The 25024-nt window shown below is 43.0% G+C and overlaps 1 protein-coding gene across 9 annotated transcripts in view; it reads right to left on the bottom strand.

Moving 5' to 3' along the window:
* Positions 1-2359: 2359 nt before the first annotated feature.
* AGRN (agrin) overlaps positions 2360-25024 on the bottom strand; it is an 803356-nt gene continuing 780691 nt past the window's right edge. For 6 of the 9 annotated variants that reach the window (XM_068240729.1, XM_068240733.1, XM_068240730.1 and 3 more), the window contains 4 exons: positions 24950-24982; positions 19615-19839; positions 12537-12640; positions 2360-10139 (listed from right to left, as the gene is read on the bottom strand). In XM_068240729.1, coding sequence (XP_068096830.1) covers positions 9982-10139; positions 12537-12640; positions 19615-19839; positions 24950-24982 — 520 coding nt within the window. In that variant the 3' untranslated portion in view covers positions 2360-9981. The remainder of the gene's footprint in view (positions 10140-12536; positions 12641-19614; positions 19840-24949; positions 24983-25024) is intronic. The other 3 variants (XM_068240731.1, XM_068240732.1, XM_068240738.1) reach the window with 1 other exon arrangement.

Here is a 25024-nt window from a genome sequence, read left to right as displayed (position 1 = left end):
AAAGGAATTTTTTTTTAGGGGGGGAGGTGTATTTGATTATGTAGCAACCTATGGAAAGTATAGTTATAGGATTTATAGGCATCCCCTACAAAAAAATCCAGTAAACATTTGGAGTTTTATTTCTGCTATTCTTTTCTATTACATAGCCTGAATAGAAACTCCATTAAAACAGCAAAATGAACACAAATTGACTTTACTGCCAGGTACAGGCAGGTCTTAACGTATTGCCGACTCCGTCACGCCAAAGGGCGTGACCGCAGTGGCAGCTCAGGACCGTCTAACGCTGATCGCGTAAGGTCCTTGGGGCTCGCTTTGCAGGAGATCGTGCGTGCTTTTACCATCACAGTGTGCAGTGTAAATGTTCCCATAGGAAGCACTGCACTAGCAAGTCCCAGTGCAAATGCAGCGCCATCAACCAAGTTGTGAAACAGCCCTCTCTTCCCAGTATTGGTAGCCAGATGTGCCCCAGTACCTCAGCATTAGTTGCCCCCTCAGTATAGGTAGCCAGATGCACCCCTCTCTGTATAGGTAGCCAGATGTGCCGCAGTATTCGTTGCCCACCCCCAGTATAGGGAACCAGATGTACCCACTTTTTGTATAAGTAACCAGATGCGTCCCTTTCTGTATAGGTAGCCAGATGTGCCGCAGTATTAGTTGCCCACCCCCAGTATAGGTAGCCAGATGTACCCAATTTTTATGTGGCTCAGTGTTCGTTCCCCCCCTCCAGTATAGGTAGCAAGATGTGTATTACCTCAGTGTAGGTAGCCAGATGCTCCCCAGTAGTAAGTAGCCCCCCCAGTATAGATGTCCCCCCTGATCTCTACCTTGTATGTTTGGCAAAGCAGGGAACTCAAGAATTTCAACCCACTGCTGATGGCCCTGGCAGCTGTGAGGAGGAAAAAGAGTAGGCTGGATATCAGGCAGAATGAGAGAAGGTGGAGCCTGCAGTGTAATGCGTGTAAGCTTTATTTGTATGCAAAATATGAGTGTGGGGGTGGAGCTTAGTGAGTTTGCGGAGGGGCTTTACAGCAGTTTGAGGGCAGGGCTTTAGGGCAGTCCCAGTGTTCCTTCCAGAAGTATATTGTGGTGCCCCCTCAGGGGCCCTGACAATAGACTTGACTATTTGTGTATTTTGGTTACTTTTATGGTTAATTGCCATTGCCAGTTGTAAGGTCACTTCATCTTTTAGTCCTTGCTTGTCTAAAGCAACTGTGTGCTAGCCTACAGAATGGTAGGCAGTGCCCAAACTTGCTGTAATATTCATGTGTTTGCACCTAATAATAAATAGCGTCTGGGGTGTTTTTCTACACAGATTCAGAGGATTGAGAGGTCTTCCTAGCTACCGTGTTTCCCACTGTCTTATATTAATTTTTGCTTCAAATGTAGTGCTAGGGCTCATTTTCAGTGGGTATCTTATGTTTCTATGAACACACAAATTCCTGTCCTATGTGTCCTCCTGCCTTCCCCACTGTGCCGCCTCTTCCTCTGCTGGATCCACCTCTTGTGTGCCCTTGTCCTCCTTTTACCTTTAGTGTCCTCCTCTGTACTCATGTCCTCTATTCCCTAAACTCCTGTGTTCCATGTAACCCTATGTCCTCCTGGTGTCCCCCTGCATCATCCTCTTATCCCTAGCTCCATGTCCTGAGCTGTCCCCCTAATCCTCTTCTTCCCCCAAACTCCAAGCTGCTGTGTCCCCTTCAGCCTATGGGGAAGAAGTACGGTAACTTGTGTTTCTACTGCAGCCGATGGTCTTGTAGGTGGGACCATGGCTCTGTTATTGGGCTGAGTAGCAGCGAGTGCAGTGATTGGCCCCATGATCAAGCCCTGGTCCTGCCTGTGAGACCATCGGCTCCAGTAAACAAACAAAGAACATTTATATCGCGCTTTTCTCCTGGCGGACTCAAAGCGCCAGAGTTGCAGTCACTAGGACGCGCTCTATAGGCAGTAGCAGTGTTAGGGAGTCTTGCCCAAGGTCTCCTACTAAATAGGTGCTGGCTTACTGATCAGGCAGAGCCGAGATTCGAACCCAGGTCTCCCGTGTCAGAGGCAAAGCCCTTAACCATTACACTATTAAGCCACCATTACACTATTCAGCCACCAGTAGAAACACAAGTTGCCATACTTTTTCCCCTCACTGCAGCTAGGGCTTACTTTCGGGGTAGGGCTTCTATTTCGAGCATGCTTGAAATTCCTGCTAGGACTTACTTTCAGGGGATGTCTTAATTTCAGGGAAAGGCTGTAATTGTATGCTTCATCTTCTACACAATGCTGCTGCTCACTGTATGGTTTATAAAATCTTAGCTGAAATGCAGCCCTATAAGCAGCTCACAAATCACTAAGAAAATAAAGAGGACTCATGTTTAAATATGGTAGTTTTCAGACTTTATTTTGTGGTGAGTGGACGAAAGACAAGTAATAAAGTTAGTAAATGTTTATTACATGCTGTACTGTATACTGTGCACTGTCCTCCAAGACTCCTGACAGCAGATTACAGCAGGATCACTACCCTAGAATTGTGATGTTTTTGACAGACATAAATTAAAAACGTACAAACAAGAAACAATCATTTTGTACAATTTGGATATAAATGCTAGTAAACCAGAAAAAAAAACAAACAAACTGAAAAGTAAGTGCACACAGGATGGATTGTGCCAGAATCCTGACCGGTCATGTAGCAGGATAAACCACACAGGCAGGGGCGTAGCTACAAGTCATGGGGCCCCAGAAAAACAGTATGGGGCCCCTCAATGTTCACACTCTTACCCTTAACCCTCATAGCCTGGCGGTCCATCTTACAAGCGTGTGGCCATAATGATCTTCACACCCATAACAAGTGTAGCCACAAAAACACCTGATCTGAAGGATGGACCCCTTTATCAGAGGAAGTGAAGAAGTAGTTGGGACCCCCTTGTGGTTGCGGAGCTCCTCCCCTGTAGTTACGCCCCTGCACACAGGACAAGCTTGTTCATTGTCATCTATCGTTCCAGTGGCCAGCATAGGTTATTCTAATGTAAACCATAAGATGCTCAGTTGAGCACTGGTTGGCTGTCAGTAGTTCTGTCCCAATCAACCACCCCCTGTGTATGGCTCTCCGCTTTTCATTGCATGTAATAGCCAGAAGGGAACGGTAGATCTTAACTGATCTTGCAAATGGCCAGAGGGATTTTTTTCGTTTTACAGTATTGCTCATGTAACCTGTATGAAGCTGCCAAACGTGGAACAAATAACTGCCTGAAAATAGCTGACTTATGAGAGAGGGTCGCCATGCTGCTCTGTTCTCCTGAATGGCAGAGAATGTATTGCATGATCATCCACATGGGCTAAAGCTACGTCTAAGGTGTATCATCAAATGTGATTTCATATGGTTACTAATCAGAGACATCTGGTACTGCCTCTCTATTTTTGTTCTCTAGCACACCTTGAAATAAGTACAACAAAGCCCTTCATAATACATTGTGTAACCCACCCCACCCCTCTCTTCCTAAGACTGAAATGTCCTCACCGGGACGCACTTCCATACACAATCAATCCCACTTGTATGCACTTATTGCAGTCAGCAGATGGTGGCTTATGGTCCTTTATATCTGCACTCAGGAAAAGATCCTTCACAGAAGATTAAGCATATGTTATAATCTGAGTCTCATATAAAATGGTGGCTGTATGTAGCCTTACAGGCCAATCGTTGGGCCTTCCTGATTGTAAAATGAACATAAAGGCCCAAGTTAACCATGCATTCTGGTAATGTGTCAATGGAGCCGGAGATTAGTGGTGAGCCACCAACTGATGCTGGTTCTGAAATAATAGTGATCAACCATTGTTTTTAAGCATACCTAATCAGGTGTTCTCTCTGGCATTACTCATATATAGCAAGTTACCCCATTGTTTGTTTATCATTATTCCCTTCCCTGGAGGGCGATTCTTTCCTCTTAAAAGTTGGCTTTTAGCCCCCACAGATGTGCTGCCAGGACAGCAGAAAATACTATGAACCTGACAACTTGGAGAGTAGGTCAGCAATGCTTAGGCAGAAGATAAAGACAGACTCTGTGCGGGCATACAAGACATTTAGATCCACCAATGGAATGCAGTAAGTATTTTGGTGTGGAGAAACAGATTACTACAAATGCCCATTTTATGATTGGATCTCTTCAAATACTTTTGGTTTGGTATATATTTAACAAGCACCAACAAAATCTTCCACAGCTTTCATTTATTTCTACTCATGAAAGTGACAAAGAAATGGAAATCCGGACTCTGTTACCTCTGGCAAAGCTAAAGGGCACCAACAGATGCCATCCTTCACAAAAGGGACAACATCCAAAAGGATGTCCTGGTGAAAGTGTCTGGAGGAGGTTGAAGAGGAGCTTATTGGCCACTCCAGCGTTTCCCGTCAACCTATAAGAGCAGGTAGACTGCTGAAACTAGGAGGCTCATATAATACATGAAAAATCTGAAACTTTATTAGTATAAATGAATGTCGCTTCTGTTCTCTAGCAGTTCAGTCTGTTGTGCATACAAGAGGAATTTACTGCATATAAATATATATTTATATATATTTCAAAATGGATCATGTAGTACAATTACAGACAATTCAGGGAGAAGGATCGGGCGTAACACTCACACACAAGATCATTATCCTAACCCTCATCTGATGCACAACAAAAGTGTTAACAAGGAGTTATGTACAGCATTATCTCCACTTATGCAGATTAAAATGCTCTATGCCCATGTCTGAGGGGGTTGGCAGCCCTAGTATGGACGCCCTGTGCCATTGAGGGGAGGCAGCACTAGAGTGGACAGCTTGTGCCACTGAAGGGAGGCAGCACTAGTGTTGACAGCCCGTTTCACTGAGGAGAGGCAGCACTAGTGTGGACAGGTTGTGCCCCTGAAGGGAGGCAGCACTAGTGTGGGCAGTCCGTGCCACTGAGGGGAGGCAGCACTAGAGTGGACAGCCTATGCCACTGAGGGGGAGGTAGCACTAGTGTGGACAACTTGTGCCACTGAAGGGAGGCAGCACTAGTGTGGACAGCCCGTTTCACTGAGGAGAGGCAGCACTAGTGTGGACAGCTTGTGCCCCTGAAGGGAGGCAGCACTAGTGTGTGCAGTCCGTGCCACTGAGGGCAGGCAGCACTAGATTGGACAGCCTATGCCACTGATGGGAGGTAGCACTAGTGTGGACAGCTTGTGCCACTGAGGGGAGGCAGCACTAGAGTAGACAGCCTGTGCCACTGAGGGGAGGCAGCACAAGTGTGGACAGCCTGTGCCACTGAAGGGAAGTTGCACTAGTGTGCACAGCTTGAGCCACTGAGAGGAGGCAGCAATAGATAACTTGTGACCTTGCAGGAAGGCAGCACTAGTGTGGACAGCTTTTGCCACTGAGGGAGACAGACAGCACTAGTGTGAAGAGCCTGTATCACTGAGAGGAGGCAGCAATAGTGTGGACATAACCTAACCAGAGCCTTTTGAAGTACCTTTAAATGGCAGCACAGGTCCCCTGTGAAGTAACTGTGCATTAGCGCTAAGATCTACCTGATGTTGCTGTGCTCTCCCGAGATTAGAAGCAGAAGTCATTAACAAGGTTTCCACAGTATAACTGGCAATGTCCCTAGTCTGCAATATTATTAGTGTGTGTGTGTGTGTGTGTGTGTGTGTGTGTATGCAGTATATATATATTTAAATTTGTTTAACCCGTGTCCACAGCAGTTCACCTAAGGCAGTAGCGTTTTCAGTTCTGTCAGTTATTCTATGTATGTGCTATCTACATGTAAATGTTACAAACTACCTTCTGTATGCATAATGTCACATATGGGAACTTGCACTGAGAGACCTACAACTTTAACAACAAGCTTGTGCAATCTTTTCCCCCAAAAGTGGTTCTTCCTCTTCTTCTGAAGTACCTAAGCCACAAGGGAGGGGTAACGAGAACAGTACACTCAGCTGACATGATCTTGCACTCCAGATATCTTGGTGGCACATTGGGGAGACTGTATGCAAGCTAGGTTTTTGGCAGAGACTTTCCTGACCAACCACCTTGGTCGAGAACCCTCTAGCAAGTCCAGGAGTCTTTATTCATTGCTGTGTACTGTGCATATCACCACATTGAGGATACTTGCTCATGCAAATAATTACTGTGGTTTCCCATCTTTAATATATATATTGCTACGTCTCATCCACGTCAGCTGAACTTTGCTCATTGAGAGATCGATTGCAGCAATTTGCAATTTCATCCTGTTTTTTTTCCCCGCATCCAAAATCACATTTCAGTAGTGAGTCATGCCTTTGACTTAAATAGTCATGTGTTTTTGAATACGGAAACAAAAACGTGTGAAATGATGATAACGATAACTGTTCTCGTCACCTTATAAAAAAGAAAACACAACTGAAAAAGAAAAAAAGTGTCACTATTAAAGTAGCAGAAAAAATATCCCCAGCATGAGCAGGAGAAATGCTTTTCAGCACACCTGATCCCCACTTGTGGGATGTATCCCCACATTCTTATCACTTCAGTGCAAGTCAATGGAGCTTCTGTTCACTGCTTTTACACTACTTGTCCAGCACTTGTTCAGTGGAGCTTAAAGAGGAACTGTCATGAAAAATCTTAAAATTTAAAACACAAACAAATAAGAAGTACATTTCTCCTAGAGTAAAATGAGCCATAAATGACTTTTCTCCTATGTTGCTGTCACTTACAGTAGGCAGTATGAATTTTGACATTACCGACAGGTTTACATGTATTTTAAATTGTAAGATTTTCATGACAGAGGTCCTTTAACCTTAGGATACCTAAGTACTACTCGTCTCCACTTTGAACACTAAGCCTTCCAGTGAAAAATACCTGGTCTTTATTTTATAAATGAAGCATTAAAACATGACGGTTAATGGAATGTCAAAAGCAGAGGAAGAATTACCACCCTTTATGGCCGTGTCCTTTACCCCATACTCACTGCTAGATATATTGAGGAACGCTCAGCGATGCGGTTAAAAAGGAATGCTAGTGAAGTAAAAACCTTAATTTTGGATTGGATGGGGAATGATTAGACCTTTTAAATGCAGCTGTGCACATCTTGTGTCATTCTGTCCTGGTGACACCCACAGCTGCGGGGAACTGAACTTCCTGTTTCCACTCTGCTGGTGGACTTTCCATAGGAAAATATAGAGCATGCATCCCAGAGAGCGGAAACAGCAAGTTAAATTCACAGCAGAGGACAGCTCTCACAGGATACACAGACGACAAAAAAAAACAGAGGCTAAAACCATTCCTCATGCTAGTCAGAGGTTAAAAAATGTTGGAGTTCCATCTTAAATAATGCACAGTATTAATGGCAATACCTTGTTTATTTTGTGCATAAGAGAAACAGCATTTCCAAAGTGTTTCTAACAGACTGTGAGATGGGAGTAGCAAGCTTGCTGCCAGTCACACAATTAGTACAGGTGTAGAAAATGAGAAGCAAGGGCTCCTGCTCTTTGCAGTAAATTACTCATACAGGAAGAGGTGAGAATTGGGCCACCACCAGGGGAAGTAGAGAACCCAGGCTTGTAAAGAAGCGCAGTTTGAGCTTACAGTCAGTTTGGGAAATTCATAGCTAGCATAGCAAGCTACAATGGAAACATCACTTCAAACAACATTAAATATCATAAAAACTCATAAATCACTGATATATGTTTATAGCATTTTTAAAAGAAGTGCATTTTTTTGCCATAAGAAGTGGTCCATGTTGACTCCTAAAAGCAAACTGTCTATCATGTTAGAAAATTGAGGACTGCTACCTAAAAGATGCTAATGGGCTGCCTATAATGCTCACCCCTTGCCTATAACGCACAGAGGATCAGCATGATGGCCAGACTGAAGTCAGCAGTGGCAGCCTTTATGCTTCTCCCCTGACAGATCTAGCGTATACTCTGATTGGCTGCTCACATTTTACTACATCCACAACAAGCTGCATTCTAGTGCGTTACACATAGTACTAGATTTGCTTTGCCTTCTGACCGGCTCTGGTAAACTCTATGGTGTCTCTACAGCCAGTGATACTATTAACCATCCAGATAAGATGCCCATTAAAAGCTGCTATATGTGAGTTGGTTAGACATAAGGGTTAAACAAATATTTCCAAAACTAAAAGAAGACAGTTAAAGTTCAATTAAAAAACAAAAATAATCTCCTCCAGCATTTAATAAAACCCTGTCCTAGAAGGGATTATGCCATTCCTTAGCTCCGTGACATTGAGTGAGCCAAGGAAATTTTAACACAAGACTTAATAAAACCAGCTAACACCTTCCAGGGGCAACGTTCAAGTGGATTCTGAGGACTGGAAAATCTTTCCTCTGCCCCTTCCCCCATCCCTGGTTTTGGCCAGGACAGATACACAACTGGGATGTGGCCTCACTGTCAGTGACAGACACACAGCTGGGGTGTGGCCTCACTGTCAGTGACAGACACACAGCTGGGGTGTGGCCTCACCATCAGTGACAGATACACAGCTGGGGTGTGGCCTCACTGTCAGTGACAGACACACAGCTGGGGTGTGGCCTCACCGTCAGTGACAGACTCACAGCTGGGGTGTGGCCTCACCGTCAGTGACAGATACACAGCTGGGGTGTGGCCTCACTCTCAGTGACAGACACACAGCTGGGGTGTGGCCTCACTGTCAGTGACAGACTCACAGCTGGGGTGTGGCCTCACCGTCAGTGACAGATACACAGCTGGGGTGTGGCCTCACTCTCAGTGACAGACACACAGCTGGGGTGTGGGCTCACCATCAGTTACAGATACACAGCTGGGATGTGGCCTCACTGTCAGTGACACGTACACAGCTGGGGTGTCGCCTCGCCGTCAGTGACAGATACACAACTGGGGTGTGGCCTCACCGTCAGTGACAGATACACAGCTGGGGTGTTGCCTCACCGTCAGTGACAGATACACAGCTGGGGTGTGGCCTCACTGTCAGTGACAGACACACAGCTGGGGTGTGGGCTCACCATCAGTTACAGATACACAGCTGGGATGTGGCCTCACCGTCAGTGACAGATATGCAGCTGGGGTGTGGCCTCACCGTCAGTGACAGATACACAGCTGGGGTGTCGCCTCGCCGTCAGTGACAGATACACAACTGGGGTGTGGCCTCACCGTCAGTGACAGATACACAGCTGGGCTGTGGCCTCACCGTCAGTGACAGATACACAGCTGGGGTGTTGCCTCACCGTCAGTGACAGATACACAGCTGGGGTGTTGCCTCACCGTCAGTGCCATCAATGACAGAACAAAGGAATGTAAGACTGGAAGGTTGTATAACAGAGACCCCCCTCCATGGGAAAGAATGATATGAAGGAGATACTGGGGTTCTCTTGCAAAATCAAAAGATGACTCTTAACAAGAAGGCCACATTACTATTTCAAAGACCCCTTATCTCCTCTTCTTTCCTTAAGATAATGTCTTGTCTTGGGAATGCAAAAACAGCCAACAGCAGGATTTCATCCAACTCATAACGAAGGTATCTTTCACTATTGAGTGGGTACAGTACAGCCCAAGCGGCATCACATCACACGCCTCACACCGCATGCACTCATACACACCAAAGGCAAAACGCTGCAACCATCGTCGTGGGCTAGTGGAAAGACGGATGCAAATAACCCCAATCAGTAAAGTAAACTAGCACTTTGATACAAAACATCTGTTATCTTCCCCAGTAATCCCTGATTTGACTTGAATAAGGCCCTTGTGAGTTATTTAGTTCTCACGTATTACCTGTAGATCCCTAAACCTCTCCATTATGTAGCCATTGTGCCCACCCCACTGGATTTTGGTCTGGTTGCAGTATTAGAACACATTCACACAGAAACAGACACTGCCTTCTCCTTCCTCCCCCCACACACAAAATATAAAAAGCAATAAGTTTACAAAAATAGAAAATAATTACAGCAGTGAATGGGTGGGGAGAGGAGGGAAAGGGGGTAGGCCAGAAAGGAGGAAGGTAAGTAGGTCTCCGATTATTTGGCTGAGCAGTACAATATAGGGGGGCTATTCACTGCATCTTCTACAATGTGGAGCTCCTTTCGGTCGATGAGGACATCCTTTATACAACCGATGAAGCTAGTGCTGTATGCTTTGTGTAGCTTGTAGGAGACACTCAGTTTCTCTACCCCACCTGCAACCAAAAGGAAAAAAAAAGTTTATATAATGGACAAAATGGGTCTCACAGAATACTTACCCACCAAATCACATGAAACTACAAATGAATGTTCACCATCTTAGACATGGGGAAGAGATATGGATATATGCTCAATATATCAGGAGCATCACAGTCCTATACTAGCAGGTGACCACTTAGGACATCTCACCAAAAGCAATTGCTGGGTACCTCTGCCTACTACTGCTGAAATCAACCCTGTACCATAATGTGACAATATACTAATCAGTTCACATAAACCAGGCATGTCTAAAGTCCAGCCCGGGGGCCATATGCGGCCCCCTGATCCCTTTCTGGTGGCCCCCAAAGCTCTCTACAGTTGTTCTTGCCATGTGGCCCGCAGATCTTAGCTGCAGTGCCACATGCAAGGGCCACCTTGTGTCACTGCCCTGCACCCCCTTGGCTCACCTGTAGGTTATCAGCCACCACTGTAGCAGTAGCAGCCACTGATTAGCAGCCACCACTATGAGGAGTAGCAGATGAGTAGTGGACACAAGGCTATGTACTACAGCTGTGTATAAAAAGGGTCTTTGTTGATTCCTCTTTCTGTGTTACATTAAATTCAGTAAACCAGTATATTTTCATTATTGATCTGAGGAACTTTAAAAATCTCTGATTTATAAGTGCTGTTATTCTTGTAAGCAGATGTTTTGAAAAGAGCACCCACCTATATTTTATCGCCCTTAGAAAGACAAAGCCTTCCTTCAACAAATTCCCTCAATCAGTTCCATGAGTGCAGTATTATGTAGAAGTGTTCATTTCACTGAAGCAAGCTGCTGACTGAAAGTTATGGAATCTTCCACTATCATTCTCACACAAGACGTACTGTTTATACCTGACAAACAGAAGTATTCTGCTGAGGGGGATCTGATTTGTAAAACCGGTCATATTGGAAAGTCCCTGAGTTCCTAAATATCAGAATATGTCAGACTATCACTTGGACATGCCCAGACTTGATGGAACACGAGCATGCTTGTACTGCTGACTACCTCATTGGATGGTATTAGCTATCCCGCCAGGAATGACTTGCCTCTTCCATCAGAAATATTAATAAGTCCGTTATGGCACAGAGACGTTTAACTCTGCGGAGTCCTAGTCTACAAAAGAACCATTTCCCAAGCAACACTAATCTACGTTATTTCTGCTATTGCTTTTTTCATTATCCACACTATTTTTGTTATTTGAATTAAATACAACATGGCTGCTGAATGCGTGGCACAAGGTATTACTGTACAAAGTGAGTGGCACACAAACATGCTCACTTGGCTGATGATGAGGAAACAGAAGAGGAACAGGAAGTCACCTGTTCAGGAAGTCCCCTTCTGTGAGTGAGCACAACATCATTGACTGGAAAAGCAAACCTGGCCAACCCTCAGTATTACCATGTGTTGCTAGTTACGAGCTGTCTGAGACTCAGATGTCTAAGTTCTGCTAAATTAGATTGGTCAGATCTGGTGATATGCTTTACTTGTTCATAGGTACACGTTGATTCACATAGGGAGATATTTCTGTAAACATTGCACTATAGTTCCAGTACATACAGATGAGCTGATATGGTGCATAGACACAGAGATTGATTTCTGCAAGTGATTCAACAAACCTGGACTGGAGTTGCAAAAAAAAAAGAAAAAAGGTGGCTATCCTCTAAAGGTAACCACTTGGGTCATCGGAATATCGTGGGGCTGCTAAATTGTTGTGTTACATCCACACTTAAAATAACTGTTGCCTGAAATGATCACTAGTGCAAAATGAGCTGTACAAAAGGAACCAAGCAGCTTGTTCTGCTCTGTGGAGAGGGGACATGGGTCTGCAAAGCCAGAATAGAAATAGCAACAAAAGCAATACAACTTGGCTGATGATGCTGGCTGATACATGTACACCTCAGCTGGAAGATAATGCACAACCAAGCTTATAAAACACAGAGGATGTGTACAGTAGTGGTACATTAGGGGTTGTGTGGTTGTAGTCTGGTATAGCACCTGTTACCAGATCTGCAATGATTAAAGATATTATTAGGTGGGGGTAACCATGTGGTTGCAACAGGTGGGACTGCACACTATCCTATCAGCAACCCTTGAAAGTTGCAAACTATCGCCACATAATAGCAGACACTTTCTAAAAGTCCTAGTCCAAGTGTGCTCCCACCAGGATCAATCACCCAAGTATGGGTATGCCTAAATAGATGCTCAACCAATGTTTCAATCTAATTACTTTTATACATAAATAATTAAATATATGCACTTTCTAAAAAAAAATCCTAATATCTATTTTACAAGAATATAAAGTATATAAAAAACTCAGTAATAATACTTTTAGGTTTTCTTATTGCAGTCTGCTGGACGGAATGGAACTTACCCAAAAACAAGGCTCCATCAGTATCCAGTTGTGTCGACCCAAATGGAGATGAATTAAAGACCGGTGCTTCGTTGCCCACTTGTAAGGTACCATCTTTGTTATCTCTATAAGACAGGAGTTCAGAACATGATGAGAAACAGGCACATGCATTCGCAGTGCTGACATGAGCCACAGTTCTTAGTTCCACGGACAGAAATGAAGTATGGCAAATAAGGCACATGCACTAAGCATTCCTGGTAGGTGTCATACAGTTTGTTTTATAATAACTATATTTATAGCTTTGCCTGTTTTTATTTGTATAGCACCAACCAGCCCTAGATATATGGATATATTGTAAGTAAATTGAAAGCGTTTACAAGCAGTTTAAACTGCAGGCTGAGGAACGGTGGTCATATAGTAACTAAAGCCAAAGCAGCAGTCACCGTCTGTACCCATTACCAACAATCAAAATTCCTATTTCTGCAGATTAAAAAAACTCCTTTCTCATGGCTTGTAGTATGCTACTCTCTACTGCCTTCATACATAAAGAGTATAAGTGACAAAGTCCATCAGTCTTGTTTGTTTATTAAATGTCACTCTGAGGTTAACCTGAACCCTGTAATTATTGCTGAAATCTGTGTCTCACATTCCTCCCATAGTCCCCAATCTTCTGGCGCTAAATCTACCACCTGACCCTAATGTTTTTACAATTTGTGTAGCTTCAGAGTACATTGTGTCCCTGGTATCCAAGTCCTGGCATCTAAAACATCCAGAGAGCCAAGATCCCCAGTGATCCCTCTACGGGTGGCAACTAGCCAAAGACATGGCTTGCCAGTCCCCATGGTGCGTCCCGCCGCGTTGGGAATGCAGCAACACGGCATACTGTAACCCTTCTGATGCCAGAGAGTACTCAGCAATTTTAAAATAGTCTTTATGGTTCTTTACTGTGAGGCTCAACACTTTACTCCCTGAAGGTATGTCGTCTGATTGTGTTGACCACAGCAGCCAAAGCCACCCATATAGAGCAGCATAATACAAATGAGAAGCTAGAACAATGAGGGACAACAAAAGGTCAAGGAGATGTTTGTGCACATAAACTACTTCAGTGGGCTAAAGATCAGTAAGAGGCAACCCCTGCTGGTGTATCAGAAGGAAAAGTAGACATTTGCTTTTTGTATTTAAAAAAAAACATTTCATAAATACCAACTTGGCGTCATTTGCTCAAACTGGGCAAAGGTGTATCCAAATATGTATGCCTATGGTTGGTATTTACATCAGGCTTGAGGATGTCTAGCTTCAGCTCACTGATTGTTAGATGAGAGAATTCTGTACATAGGTACATAGGTGAAGGTTATTGCCACAATCTCTCTACAGATCTAGGCATTCTTTCACCTCAGATGAGCTGATGAAGTCACGTTTGTTAGTGAAACATCTTTTAAAATGCAAAAAGCAAATGTCCATTTGAAGCTTCCTTACTTGTTTTGGATTTCCCCCAACTTGGATACCTTCTCAGCCAACCTAAATGTGGTAGGGTAGTGAGCGTAAGACATGCTGGTGTGCAAAGAATCAGTGATAAAGCAAGTCACTACTCTCAATGTGAGGATCCCCTCTGACCAATGAAAAATGTAGAGCCCAAGTCTGGGCAGGTCTGGTTGTGACTGCAAAGCTGCAGTCTTAGTAATGCCTGGTACACACCATGCAATCTCCCATCAGATTGATGGTCAAATCGATAATATCCAACAGTTCCAATCATTTTCCTGAACAATTTTGTATAGTAGTGATTGGAAAATAGATCATAAAAGTGATCGGAAATCAGATCGGACCTGCTTGAAATTATCAATTTGACTGTTAATCTGACGGGAAGTTGCCCGATGTGAACCAGGCATCAGACTTGTTGCTTTGAAGCAATGCACATCCAGCATGTTTTTCCACCACAGAATGCAAAACTAATGGAGGAGGCATCAGCTTCTTGGCAGAGACTAGGCTGCAATTGGCTTTAGAGCTGTCCCAAGGTCCAAGCCAGCAGAGGGCACCAGGGAGCTGCAAATCACCACTTCGTAAAATGGCGATCCAAAGCAAAAATGGTGAATAAATCAGAATCAGTTTATTTGCTAAGCACGACTGGGTCGTGCCTGGAAATGGTTTCAATAGGGCACCAAAGGAAATAAAACTGCAATTGTCAATAACAGCAATAAGTTGCAGCAGAATTGACAATAAGCAGATACAATAATGGTACAATAGGAATAAGCAAACATTTATCAGTAACAACAGCACAGGGTGCAACAACAGTGGGTGCATCTCAAGGGGGGAAAGGAGGGCGGAGAGTGAAACCACTAGAGCTAATAGCTTTCTTCACTTTTAAAGTGGTGAAAGCTACTTGGCAATCTTTAACCACTTGAGGACTCAGCCTTTACACCCCCCCCCCCCCCCCCTTAAGGACCAGCATGTTTTTTTATGATCTGTGCTGGGTGGGCTCTGCAGGCAGAGCGTTCAGATCACCCCCCTTTTTTCCCCCCTATGGGGATAATGTGCAGGGGGGGTCTGATCGCTCCTGCCTGCCTGGGTGTTGCGGGCACCTCAAAGCCCCTCTCCGCGGCAAAATTCCCCCCCTTCCTCTCCTCCCTCTCACCCCTGGTGATCGGGGCTGCACAGGACGCTATCCGTCCTGAGCAGCCTGTGACAGGCTGTCCTCTGTCACATGGCGGTGATCCCTGGCCGCTGATTGGCTGGGGATCGCCGATCTGCCTTACTACAGCAGTGCCGTTCAATGTAAACAAAGGAGACAATCGTCTCCTGAGTTTACATTTAGTCTGCGAGCCGCTATCAGCGGCTCGCAGGCTATTCACGAAGACCCGCTCCGTGATCTAACAGGAAACGACCGCTTGCGCGAGCGGCCTTTCCTGATTAATTAGGGAGGCACCTGGCGACGCAGATGTGCGTCGTTGGTCCTCCAGCTACCACTTTGCCGCCGCACAGTATGAGTGTGTGGTCGGCAAGTGGTTAAAGCAAAGATTAACTGATCCACGCTTTATAAATAGAGTGATGGCTACCTATTGCTCATAATTAACAGTGAAAATGGTGACTAGGGAAGACAAAAAACTGTACTTGTGGTACCCTTTATATAGATCACCAGAAAAGTGCAGAAATAACCACTTTTTTGTAGACTTGTTAATCCCCAACTGATCTCTTGCAGACATTTCGAGGGGGATTAGGAGCTGCTGTGTTCATGCTAGATTCTCGGCAGGGGTGGCCCTGACTGTCCACCTCAGTCTAGAACCATCTGGTGTAGGGGTCCCCAAACTTTTTCAGTCAAGGGCCGGGTCAACATATTTCAGACTGCTGGGGGGCCAGAACATACATAAAATGATGTTGAAAAATATTACATTGAATCTAGGTATATATCATGCCCAGAGGCGGACTCCCAGCAACAGCCACTCAGTCATTTGGCACATGAAAAACATCTTTGTGCACCAGACAGTGAAGCATACCTAGGTGGACAGCAGTGTCACCTGATGCAGAATTGGATGCCAGCGAATGACTGCTCACTGGCTTCTACAGGATGTGGATGGGTGGTGCCAGCACTGCTATTCTATATGCGGGCCACTGATATTTAAAGGTGCAGTGGGACGCATCTATAAGTTATACATTTTGTGTTTGTGGGCCAGTGAAAAAGCTTTGGGGGGCCACATTCGGCCCATGGGCCACTGTTTGAGGACCACTGATCTAGTGTGTGTTCAAGGCTTTATAGTCGCTACAACTAATTGTGAATCTTCTACACTCCACTGTGTGGTCAGCTTGAGGTGGATATTGCTAGACTTTGTACAACAATGGACCTTGATATCAGAATTTCAGATCCTACATTCTGCAACTACCCTGCACCCTAAATGGAACATGTTGTGGAGTTTATCTTCAACTTTGATCATGTGGTGAAACGCGAGAGGGGATCGAGGTCCCGGCGGCACGCCTCTCTCTTCTGTCTCCTGGCGGTAAGAGCTCATTTCAGTCACATTCCTGCTCTGCTTATGTGCACTATTCAGGCGTCCTTCACCTTGCTGCTTGTTTATGGTTTTCTGATCATTGCACACTCCTTATTTGTGGTTGGTTTGATGTTCTTCCTATACACAGCATTTCACCCCTTCCTTTCCTGGTACTCAGGTCTAGCACTTGCACTTTAATTGCAATATTTATTGCTCATCTCCTTGCATCTTGCACTTTATAATCTTACCAATGAATCATTTGAGTTTACAATATACGTGCATTGCCTCCTTCCTTAGTGCAATATTGTGCATTTATACTATATTTATTTGGAGCTCTGCTGTGATATGTGTTTTTAGTGGTTTTTAATCATTGTTGACAAATTGAGTTTGATATTTGACTTTATTGGTCTGGTGCTGTTTTATGATTACTTTTTCTAGATGTGTATATTGTTCTTTGCCTTCTGGAATTTTGACCTTCATATTGGTAGAATGTGGGCATCAAGTTTGTGTATTTATCTGATTTTACTATTTAACCGTGTTTAAAGCTACAGTGATTAGTTAAAATATGTATCAAGTCAAAAGTTTGTATCCACTTATCAAATGAAGAATGAAGATAACATTTCCTGTCTGATTGCTGGTTTGCTTCATGGTTTACAAGGCATTGCCGCTTTCAGCCAGACACCATTGGGGTAGCGCTCAGTGTTTGGTGCATAGGTCTGTAGCAGCAATGCAGATAGATTGGTCCAGTGGAATGCCCAGGAATCTGTAGCAGGCAAGCTCCAGCACGCCTATGTTAGCTTTCCCGCCTGCTCACCATTCTGCAGATGCCTTGCTCTATTCTTATCCCAGGGGGCACTGAAGGGCATAATGGACTGATGGATAATCCCAGGCAGATGCTAACTTCTCCTTAACATGATGCGCTGTTGCCTGTGCCAACTCACATTGATTGATTACACAACTATAACAGGAGTTCACTGCAAAATCCAGTACAGAGTATGAAGCCATCTATTCATTTTCATCTATTCTAGCCATCTAGTCATTTATAAACCCACAGATTCATGATAATGGGCCTTATGTGTGGAAAGATAATGAAATGAAGTACTTGCTGGCAAGGACTCTCCAGCCTGTCCCAGAAGAACAGCAGCTGGATTATGGCTTTTACAAGTAAAGCAGACACCGTAGCACAGATTCAATTACATTTTCTCCTGAGCTTTCTCACAGGAAATGTTTTCTCATGTTTTCTACAAAATAACTTTGAAGCGCCCAGCAGGGGAAAAAGTCCTCAAAAGTAGATTAAAAAAATAAATATTAAATGCAAATCAATATGTTTTTTTCCCTTGTTGGTAGTTAGAAATGCATTTAATAGACAAGGGGCCATACACAATTACATTTTTATCCTGACTTTTCTTCTAGGAGATAATTTTTCATTTTCTCCTTAAGATAACTTTTTAGCACTTTGCAATTGAAAAAGTAATATTGTCTGTTTACAAATGGCAAGTTCCCAAAGTACAGTTTATCTGCTTTGAAAGCTGCCATTGCAACGTATTGCATAGCTGCTGTATTTATATATTAAAATATATCTAGTGATCACTTCTCAGCTCTTTCTGCTTCTCACCTCAGTAAACTACAGTTCAGTTTCAGCAGGTTGCAAATGTTTTCTAAATGTATCTGACAAAGGAATGTAAACAAAAGATTATCTTCAGATGGGCAAGCAGCTTTCCACTGAAGAACAAAGTGTTGTGCTTATCTGTTTGAATGTTGCTCTGCTACAATTTTGTGTTGTGTGGTAATAGAATTTATGCTATAAATAATCTAATAATTTCAGAGCAAAGAGGAAATGCTGAGCTAAATACAACTTTAAGCATATATGTATGGTAATCATTGCTCAAGTTTCAAATCCATCATCATAATACTGATTTTGCTTCCTAATGATTATGAAGTGGACCCAAATTAAAAATACAAGATTTCAGAAATAAAATCTATTTTCTAAATTATAATAATAAATAGCAGCCTTGTTTCAGCTGCATGATGACAAATATAAAATATTTTACATTTATTGGAGGAACCCCTCCCTTCCTTTTAAATTGCCGGGACAGGATCCGGCAGACTGGTGGAGTACGTAGTGTCCGGCAAAGGAGGAATTGCTAATGGCTGCCACCTGTATAACTCTTGTTATGAAAAAAAGGGTGAAAAGCAGTCACTGAAATGCTCATAGGCTTGAAGGAGTGTTTATTTATCTTTGTATGTGTCAGAGTGGTGCAACTAAATATTTTGAATTAAAAAAATGTTTGGTTTGGGTCCATTTTAATAAAAGCAGCAAGCAGTTGGAAAAAGCAAGTTTTACTTCAATCTTGCATGCTTGTTTCAGAAAAGTGATGGATAGGTCTGAACCCTTTTTAAAAATTGTTTTCTATTGTCCGTGTCCATGCATACCAGTATGAAACATAATCATGATGTCCCTAAAGGTTTTGTCTCCACCAAGCCCCAACCACAAGCTGACCTACCAGGAACTTAGTCATGTGACTTATAACTCACTAGTCTTCCTCCATATTCCTGCATAACACTAACCTTGACCCACCACTAACCACAAGCCCACACCTTGATAGCCATAACCTGAACTTTATTCCTAGACTTCGTCCTCTGACTGATTATATTCTAACACTAACCTGTACATTTTACAGTACCTGATCCTAACCCGAGTCCTTTAAATAAAGCACAATTAACTTTGTGTGAAAATATTTCTTGCATACCTCATTATTTCCACCTAATGCTGGGTACACACTAAGATTTTCTGGCCAATTTACTGTCAGATCCATTATTTCCAACATGTCCGCTCTGCTTTCCGATCGACCTCCGAGAATTTTCCGATCGATTTCCTATTTCAGTGAATGGAAATCGATCGGAAAATGCTCAGAAATCGATCGGATAGCAGATCGGACATGTTGGAAATAATCGATCTGACAGTAAATCGGCCAGAAAATCTGGTATAGAATTGTATCACAGACCAAAGCAAACATTTTATAATAATATGTTTTCAGTTTTTGACTTTACTGTTAAAAATAAGCTGTGCCTCCCAACACTACAGCCCTTGTTCCCTGGAACCCCTTTGCCATGGCATTTACCTTCTTGCTTTGATGCGAATCCACTGGTTGGTATTAACTGGTACTGTAGATCGTAGGACAACCGCTCTAGATCCAAGGTCATACATCATCTGAACATAACCTCCTACCACGGCAAGGGCGATGTAATCCGAGCGTTCTGTGCCTTTTCCACTCCAGAGGAGGAGACCGTGAGTGGCTTCAGTCTTGATACTCAGTTCAAATTCATTGGTCAGCAATGCCTTCTCACTGTACAGAGTCAAGCACAATTACACAATTATTAGAATTCATTACAAGGCAAATGGGGGTAGACTTTACTTGTACAATGCTAGGAGAACTAAGTGGACTTTGCGGTGTCAAATAAAACCCCACCAACGACTTGTGCAATCTGGCAAACAATCAATGAACCCAATCGGGGAGCAGCAATAGTTTTACCAACTTGCACCATGCAATTCTGATCCGATCTCAGCAGGAATCCGATCAAGAATCAACAAGCCTGCTGAACCTGCTTTGTATCAATCAATAACAAGAAAAGCCATGTGGCTATAGGTCCCCTATTGCTCCTCCTCTACCAACTGCTACAAAGACTGCTTCTCATTATCATAGTGTGGCTCAATAGAATGTCCACAATCAATTGAAAATGTATCAATCACTGGGGGGCGGGGGGTAGGAAGGGGGTGTTGTGGGCATGTTAGAGAGGACAAACATTGTTTTAATATTAACAGTGAAGGCAAACCTACAGTAATGAGTAACTGAGTCAAAGTATAAATCATTAGACTTACAGTTTCCACCAGGGACGTATCTATCTATGAATCAAGAGGCCCCCAGCAAACTTTTGATAGGGTTCCCTAATGTTCACCCCCTTCTTTACCCTGCCTACCCCTTGTGACCCTCACAGCCAGGGGGGCATCTTGCAAAGGTCATAAAACAAGTGTGGACATCGTAATCTTCACACCCATAGCAAGTGTAGCCACAAAAACACCTGATCTAAAGCATGGACCTTTTAATCAGAGGAAGTGGTAGTTGGGGCCCCCTTACAGTTCTGGGCCCCCCTGTGGTTGCAGCGGCTGCTCCTCTGTAGTTATACCCCTGATTTCTACCAATAAAGCAAGAAATAACAGAATGATTTCAACTAAATAGAACATAAAAGTGGAAATGAGCTAGTGTGCCCTAATTATGTGAGTGGTATGCCCCAAAAGGTTTGAGATCCACAGGTCCATCTGCCAGCAGCTCTCCTTCCTAGATATACAGCATCGGGGGATTGGTGGGTCATCCTCTTTAAAATGATTCACTACAAGCCCGTAGAAGATGCCTTTGCTTTAAAATGTATATCTTGGTATATTTTCATTTTCTTCACACTGTGAGATGAAGAAAATGAGTTATGAAACCAAATATTGATTATAAAAAAAATGGTGGCTTCCTACTAATAAGAAAGAGTTTTTAAGACATTAAATTCAACAAATACTTCATACTCTGTGCAGTTATCAAACCCCCAGTGGCTCTACATACTTAATAAGGGAAAGCTATGCACATTAATGTCACATCTTTCGCTTTAGCCATAGTGGTTACCTGACCCAAGCTTTCCTTAGCTATATATACAGTGGGTATTTCATCAAGGCTTTATTTTTATGATCACTGGATATTTTTGTTGAAACTGCTAATCCCAGTTCCCGCAATCTAGAGCTATAAATGTTTTATTTTGCTAATGTTTCATCTTGTTTCGCTACTCAGCTGATAAACAAAAAAATACACATACAGCACACTGACAACACAGTGACAAACATCACAAGCTGCCTCCGGGTAACACATTTAGCTGTTATGGGGGGTGGGGGGGAAGAGAGAATGATAGAGGGCTACATCCACCCACAACAGCTGACAGGAAGTTCCACTAGGGGGCGAGCTTCCATATAGGCATCTTAGTACAATCTTTCTCCCCATTATTACAACATGTACACTATCTGATAGGAAGCATTTGCCAAATCAGCCTCATACACAAGCTTCATATTCCTTGGTCCATACAACTGTTTCGGGTAGTCTCAGCTGAGACTCTGGTGTGTGTACAGCTGCTGCACAAAATTGCACACACACACAAAATGCAATTACAGTATATAGCTATTATTTCACTCATTTATTTCTACTATTTGACAGTCACGTTTGCTGGATCACCTCAGTTCTCCATTACTCTCCAGCCTGGTAGGTACATTATGCCCACTATGTAGTCCAGACCTTTAGTTATTTTGGTGAAGGAAGGATCACAATTACTATAAAGGCCAAAGTTAATGGGAAAACCTAATTGTGAGTGGATGTGGAAGACTCCACCATTATCCACTCACAATTAGGTTATCCACTGGGAAATTTGAGCAAATGTCTCATCAGCAATAACTGAATAATTGAGATGTACAGTGAACAAGTTAAAACATTAGAAATAAAAAAGGACAGAAAAAAAACAAAATAAGGGAAGAACCCCTGTAGTATGTCTAAATGCTTACAGGTTCATCGCTTTAATATGGATTACGCAGTTAATTTCCCCCACCCACCCAGGCCTTGCTCTGCATAATGATGGGGCATGTTTAATGTGGCAGCATAGCTATGGCCAGTATATCTTGGAGGGACTCCTATGTCACTAGTCTTGAGTGGGCACGCTGCTGTCTATTAATACACAGGCCCATTTGTCTGACATGTAGGCAGACAGTGTGATCATGGAGTTCCCCTTCCCCTCCTGTGCCCAGCTGGCATTAGGGGTTTTCCAGCCAGGGGGTTTGGAATGCTGAGATGTGTGCATGGTTCCCTGGAATGATGGCGGGTGGCAGAGCAATGCACCATTTGTAGCATGCTAGGGGAATGATATACACATTACCTCACAAGATACAGTCACTTGTACACAACACCCTTCATTGGCTGTGCAATCAGAAAATAAATCCAGCTTATTTCCTTGGAGTCATGTACTCCATGCCTAATGCCCCAGAGCATAATGAACAGAAAGGAGCACAAATTATAGGGGATGCTGGTTTAATAATATGTGTCTGGTGCTAATAATTCATTTCCTGCAGAAGTGTTGACAACCTGTTTTCTAATACTCCCTTCTTGCTTCCAAGCATCTATGACAATCTCTGCTATAAAGCTCTATTTATTTGGATGTTCTGGGATCATCTGTGTACTGGTGGAGGCAGATAGCCAGAGATCTCCCTGTCATGTAACAGCAACTATGAGGCTTTGTTCACATCTAAAATCGAAATTGCTGACGCAGCAATTTTCACATTTTTGGGGTTTTCCCCTCCCCCTCCCCTTTCTCCCGACGCTCCACTGCGCACTATGATTTTGCACAAAGCGCTTTGTAAGCACTTTTGCAGAGCGATTTTGTTTTTTCAATTCCTGGTGTCAGTCAAGAAGTGAACTTTTTCACCCGGAAATAAATCTATCCATAAACGGGCAAGCGCAATCGCCGGGTAATTGCTGGATAAATCGATTTGTGAGCATTTTGCGGTTTTCCTATACCTTCCATTGTAGCAAAATCGCCCCGAAAAAGGTACATACATCGCTTTGCTGAGCGGAAAGTGGACGAAACGCGCTGATATGAACTATGCCATAAGGAATCATTGCACTAGCGATTTCAGGGCATTTTAAAAATCGTCTGCGCTCCAAAAAAAAAAAAAGCAAAACGCCTTAGTGTGACTAAGCCCTTAGTCCACGCTCCTAATTTCATTTAAGGTATAAATATACTATATAGCACAGATGATGCATATCAAATAAGACCCCTCATCCTAAGAGGAAAGTCTCAAATCAGAAGAGCATAGTTGGTAATGAGGACACCAATAATCCAAGACTCTTAATGATCCGCTATGATGGCAATCTTACTTTGTATATAACTCAGTAATGAGTGTGATTACTCATAAGTGTGATTTCATATTTCACAATATATACAAAACATTTCTAGCACATACAGGGTTAACAGACTGTCTAAAAGAAGATGTGCATATGCAAATGAATGCTTGCAGAGCGCTCTACCTTGATAAGAGGGGGATTGTCCCCTGAAATCCCCCTCGTTTCTCTGAGCCTCATCTATTTAAGTGTATCTGGAAATGATTACGTTATCATCTCTCTGGACTCATGTAAACAATTTGTTGCATTTGCAGATGTTCTATGCAGTATTTCTCAGAAGGCCACCATACACTAGAATAGATGTTACATGTTATAACACCATTCATTCTAATAAAAATGTGTTAAAAATGAAGGCTTATTTGATCGATATTCACTTTATCAATCAAACTTTGATCATGAAAGGTCATTCTCTTTTCAGATTGGAATGGGTGGGAGTGGCGCAGGATTATACGGCATCATCAGCACAAAGCTGGCAGTGCCAGTAGTCAGAAGGATACTGCATCAGATGCCTGCTGACATTTGATGTAAAACTAGCGGATATGCACTAAAAGGCTATCCTTTTTCCATTCACAGACATTGTACGTCATTTTTTTCAGGCGTTACATAACTTTGTAATATACAGCCTGTACACTGTACTTAAAGTGGACCCGAGGTGAAAGTGATATGGAGGCTGCCATATTAATTTCCTTTTAAGCAATACCAGTTGCCTGGCCTCCTACTGATCCTCTGCCTCTAATACTTTCAGCCATAGACCCTGAACAAACATGCAGCAGATCAGGCGTTTCTGAAATTATGGTCAGATCTGACGAGATTAGCTGCATGCTTGTTTCTGATGTGATTCGGACACAACTGCAGCCAAATAGATCAGCAGGGATTTAGCCAACATCCCTTATACAGCAGACATTTTATGTTTTTATTTTTAATTGATATTCATAAGTCTATAAATAGATTTTCAAAAATATTTGTGTTAACACCCTTGTAAAATGGTTATGAAAAGAGTAGACGTTTCATACAGCCATGTTAGTCAGTTTGCAAAGCCTCATGGGTTTTCAAATTAAAAACAAGAGTCAAGCAGTAAACCTGCAGGAATATTATTTTCAGTGGGATGAATTTTGTAAGATGACCTACTGTACATCCTAATCGCTCATTCAATAAATTAGCATTCTTTATTAATGTATGTACTGTATTTATGAAACCAGTGTAGGGACAGTTTATATTGTGTATTTGCCTTGCAATGCTGATTTACATTCCCAACTTTAACCTCTGGATACATATCTCTGCATAAAGCTACTATATTTATATTCTTTCAGCTGCAATTTGGCTTAAGTTCACCCAGAGTTCACGTGGTCAAACTCATTTTGCCTTTTTTATTTTCAAGATTGTACAGCCAACAAAAACGGAGAAAATCCTGTAGTAAATTCAAGCACATGAAACAAATACGCCACAAAGAGAAGCAAGAAAGCAGGCAGTGGCTACTCACCTGGGGCTGTCTGGATTGTCCACAGGGGCATGACTTAGGAGGCAGAAAGAAAGGTGGAGGCATGCAGTAAGCAGC

The sequence above is a fragment of the Hyperolius riggenbachi genome, chromosome 6 (assembly GCF_040937935.1).
Source record: "Hyperolius riggenbachi isolate aHypRig1 chromosome 6, aHypRig1.pri, whole genome shotgun sequence".
In the NCBI taxonomy this organism is placed as follows: domain Eukaryota; kingdom Metazoa; phylum Chordata; class Amphibia; order Anura; family Hyperoliidae; genus Hyperolius; species Hyperolius riggenbachi.
Note: the sequence above shows the minus strand (reverse complement) of the source record. Positions and strands in the feature narration are given on the sequence as shown.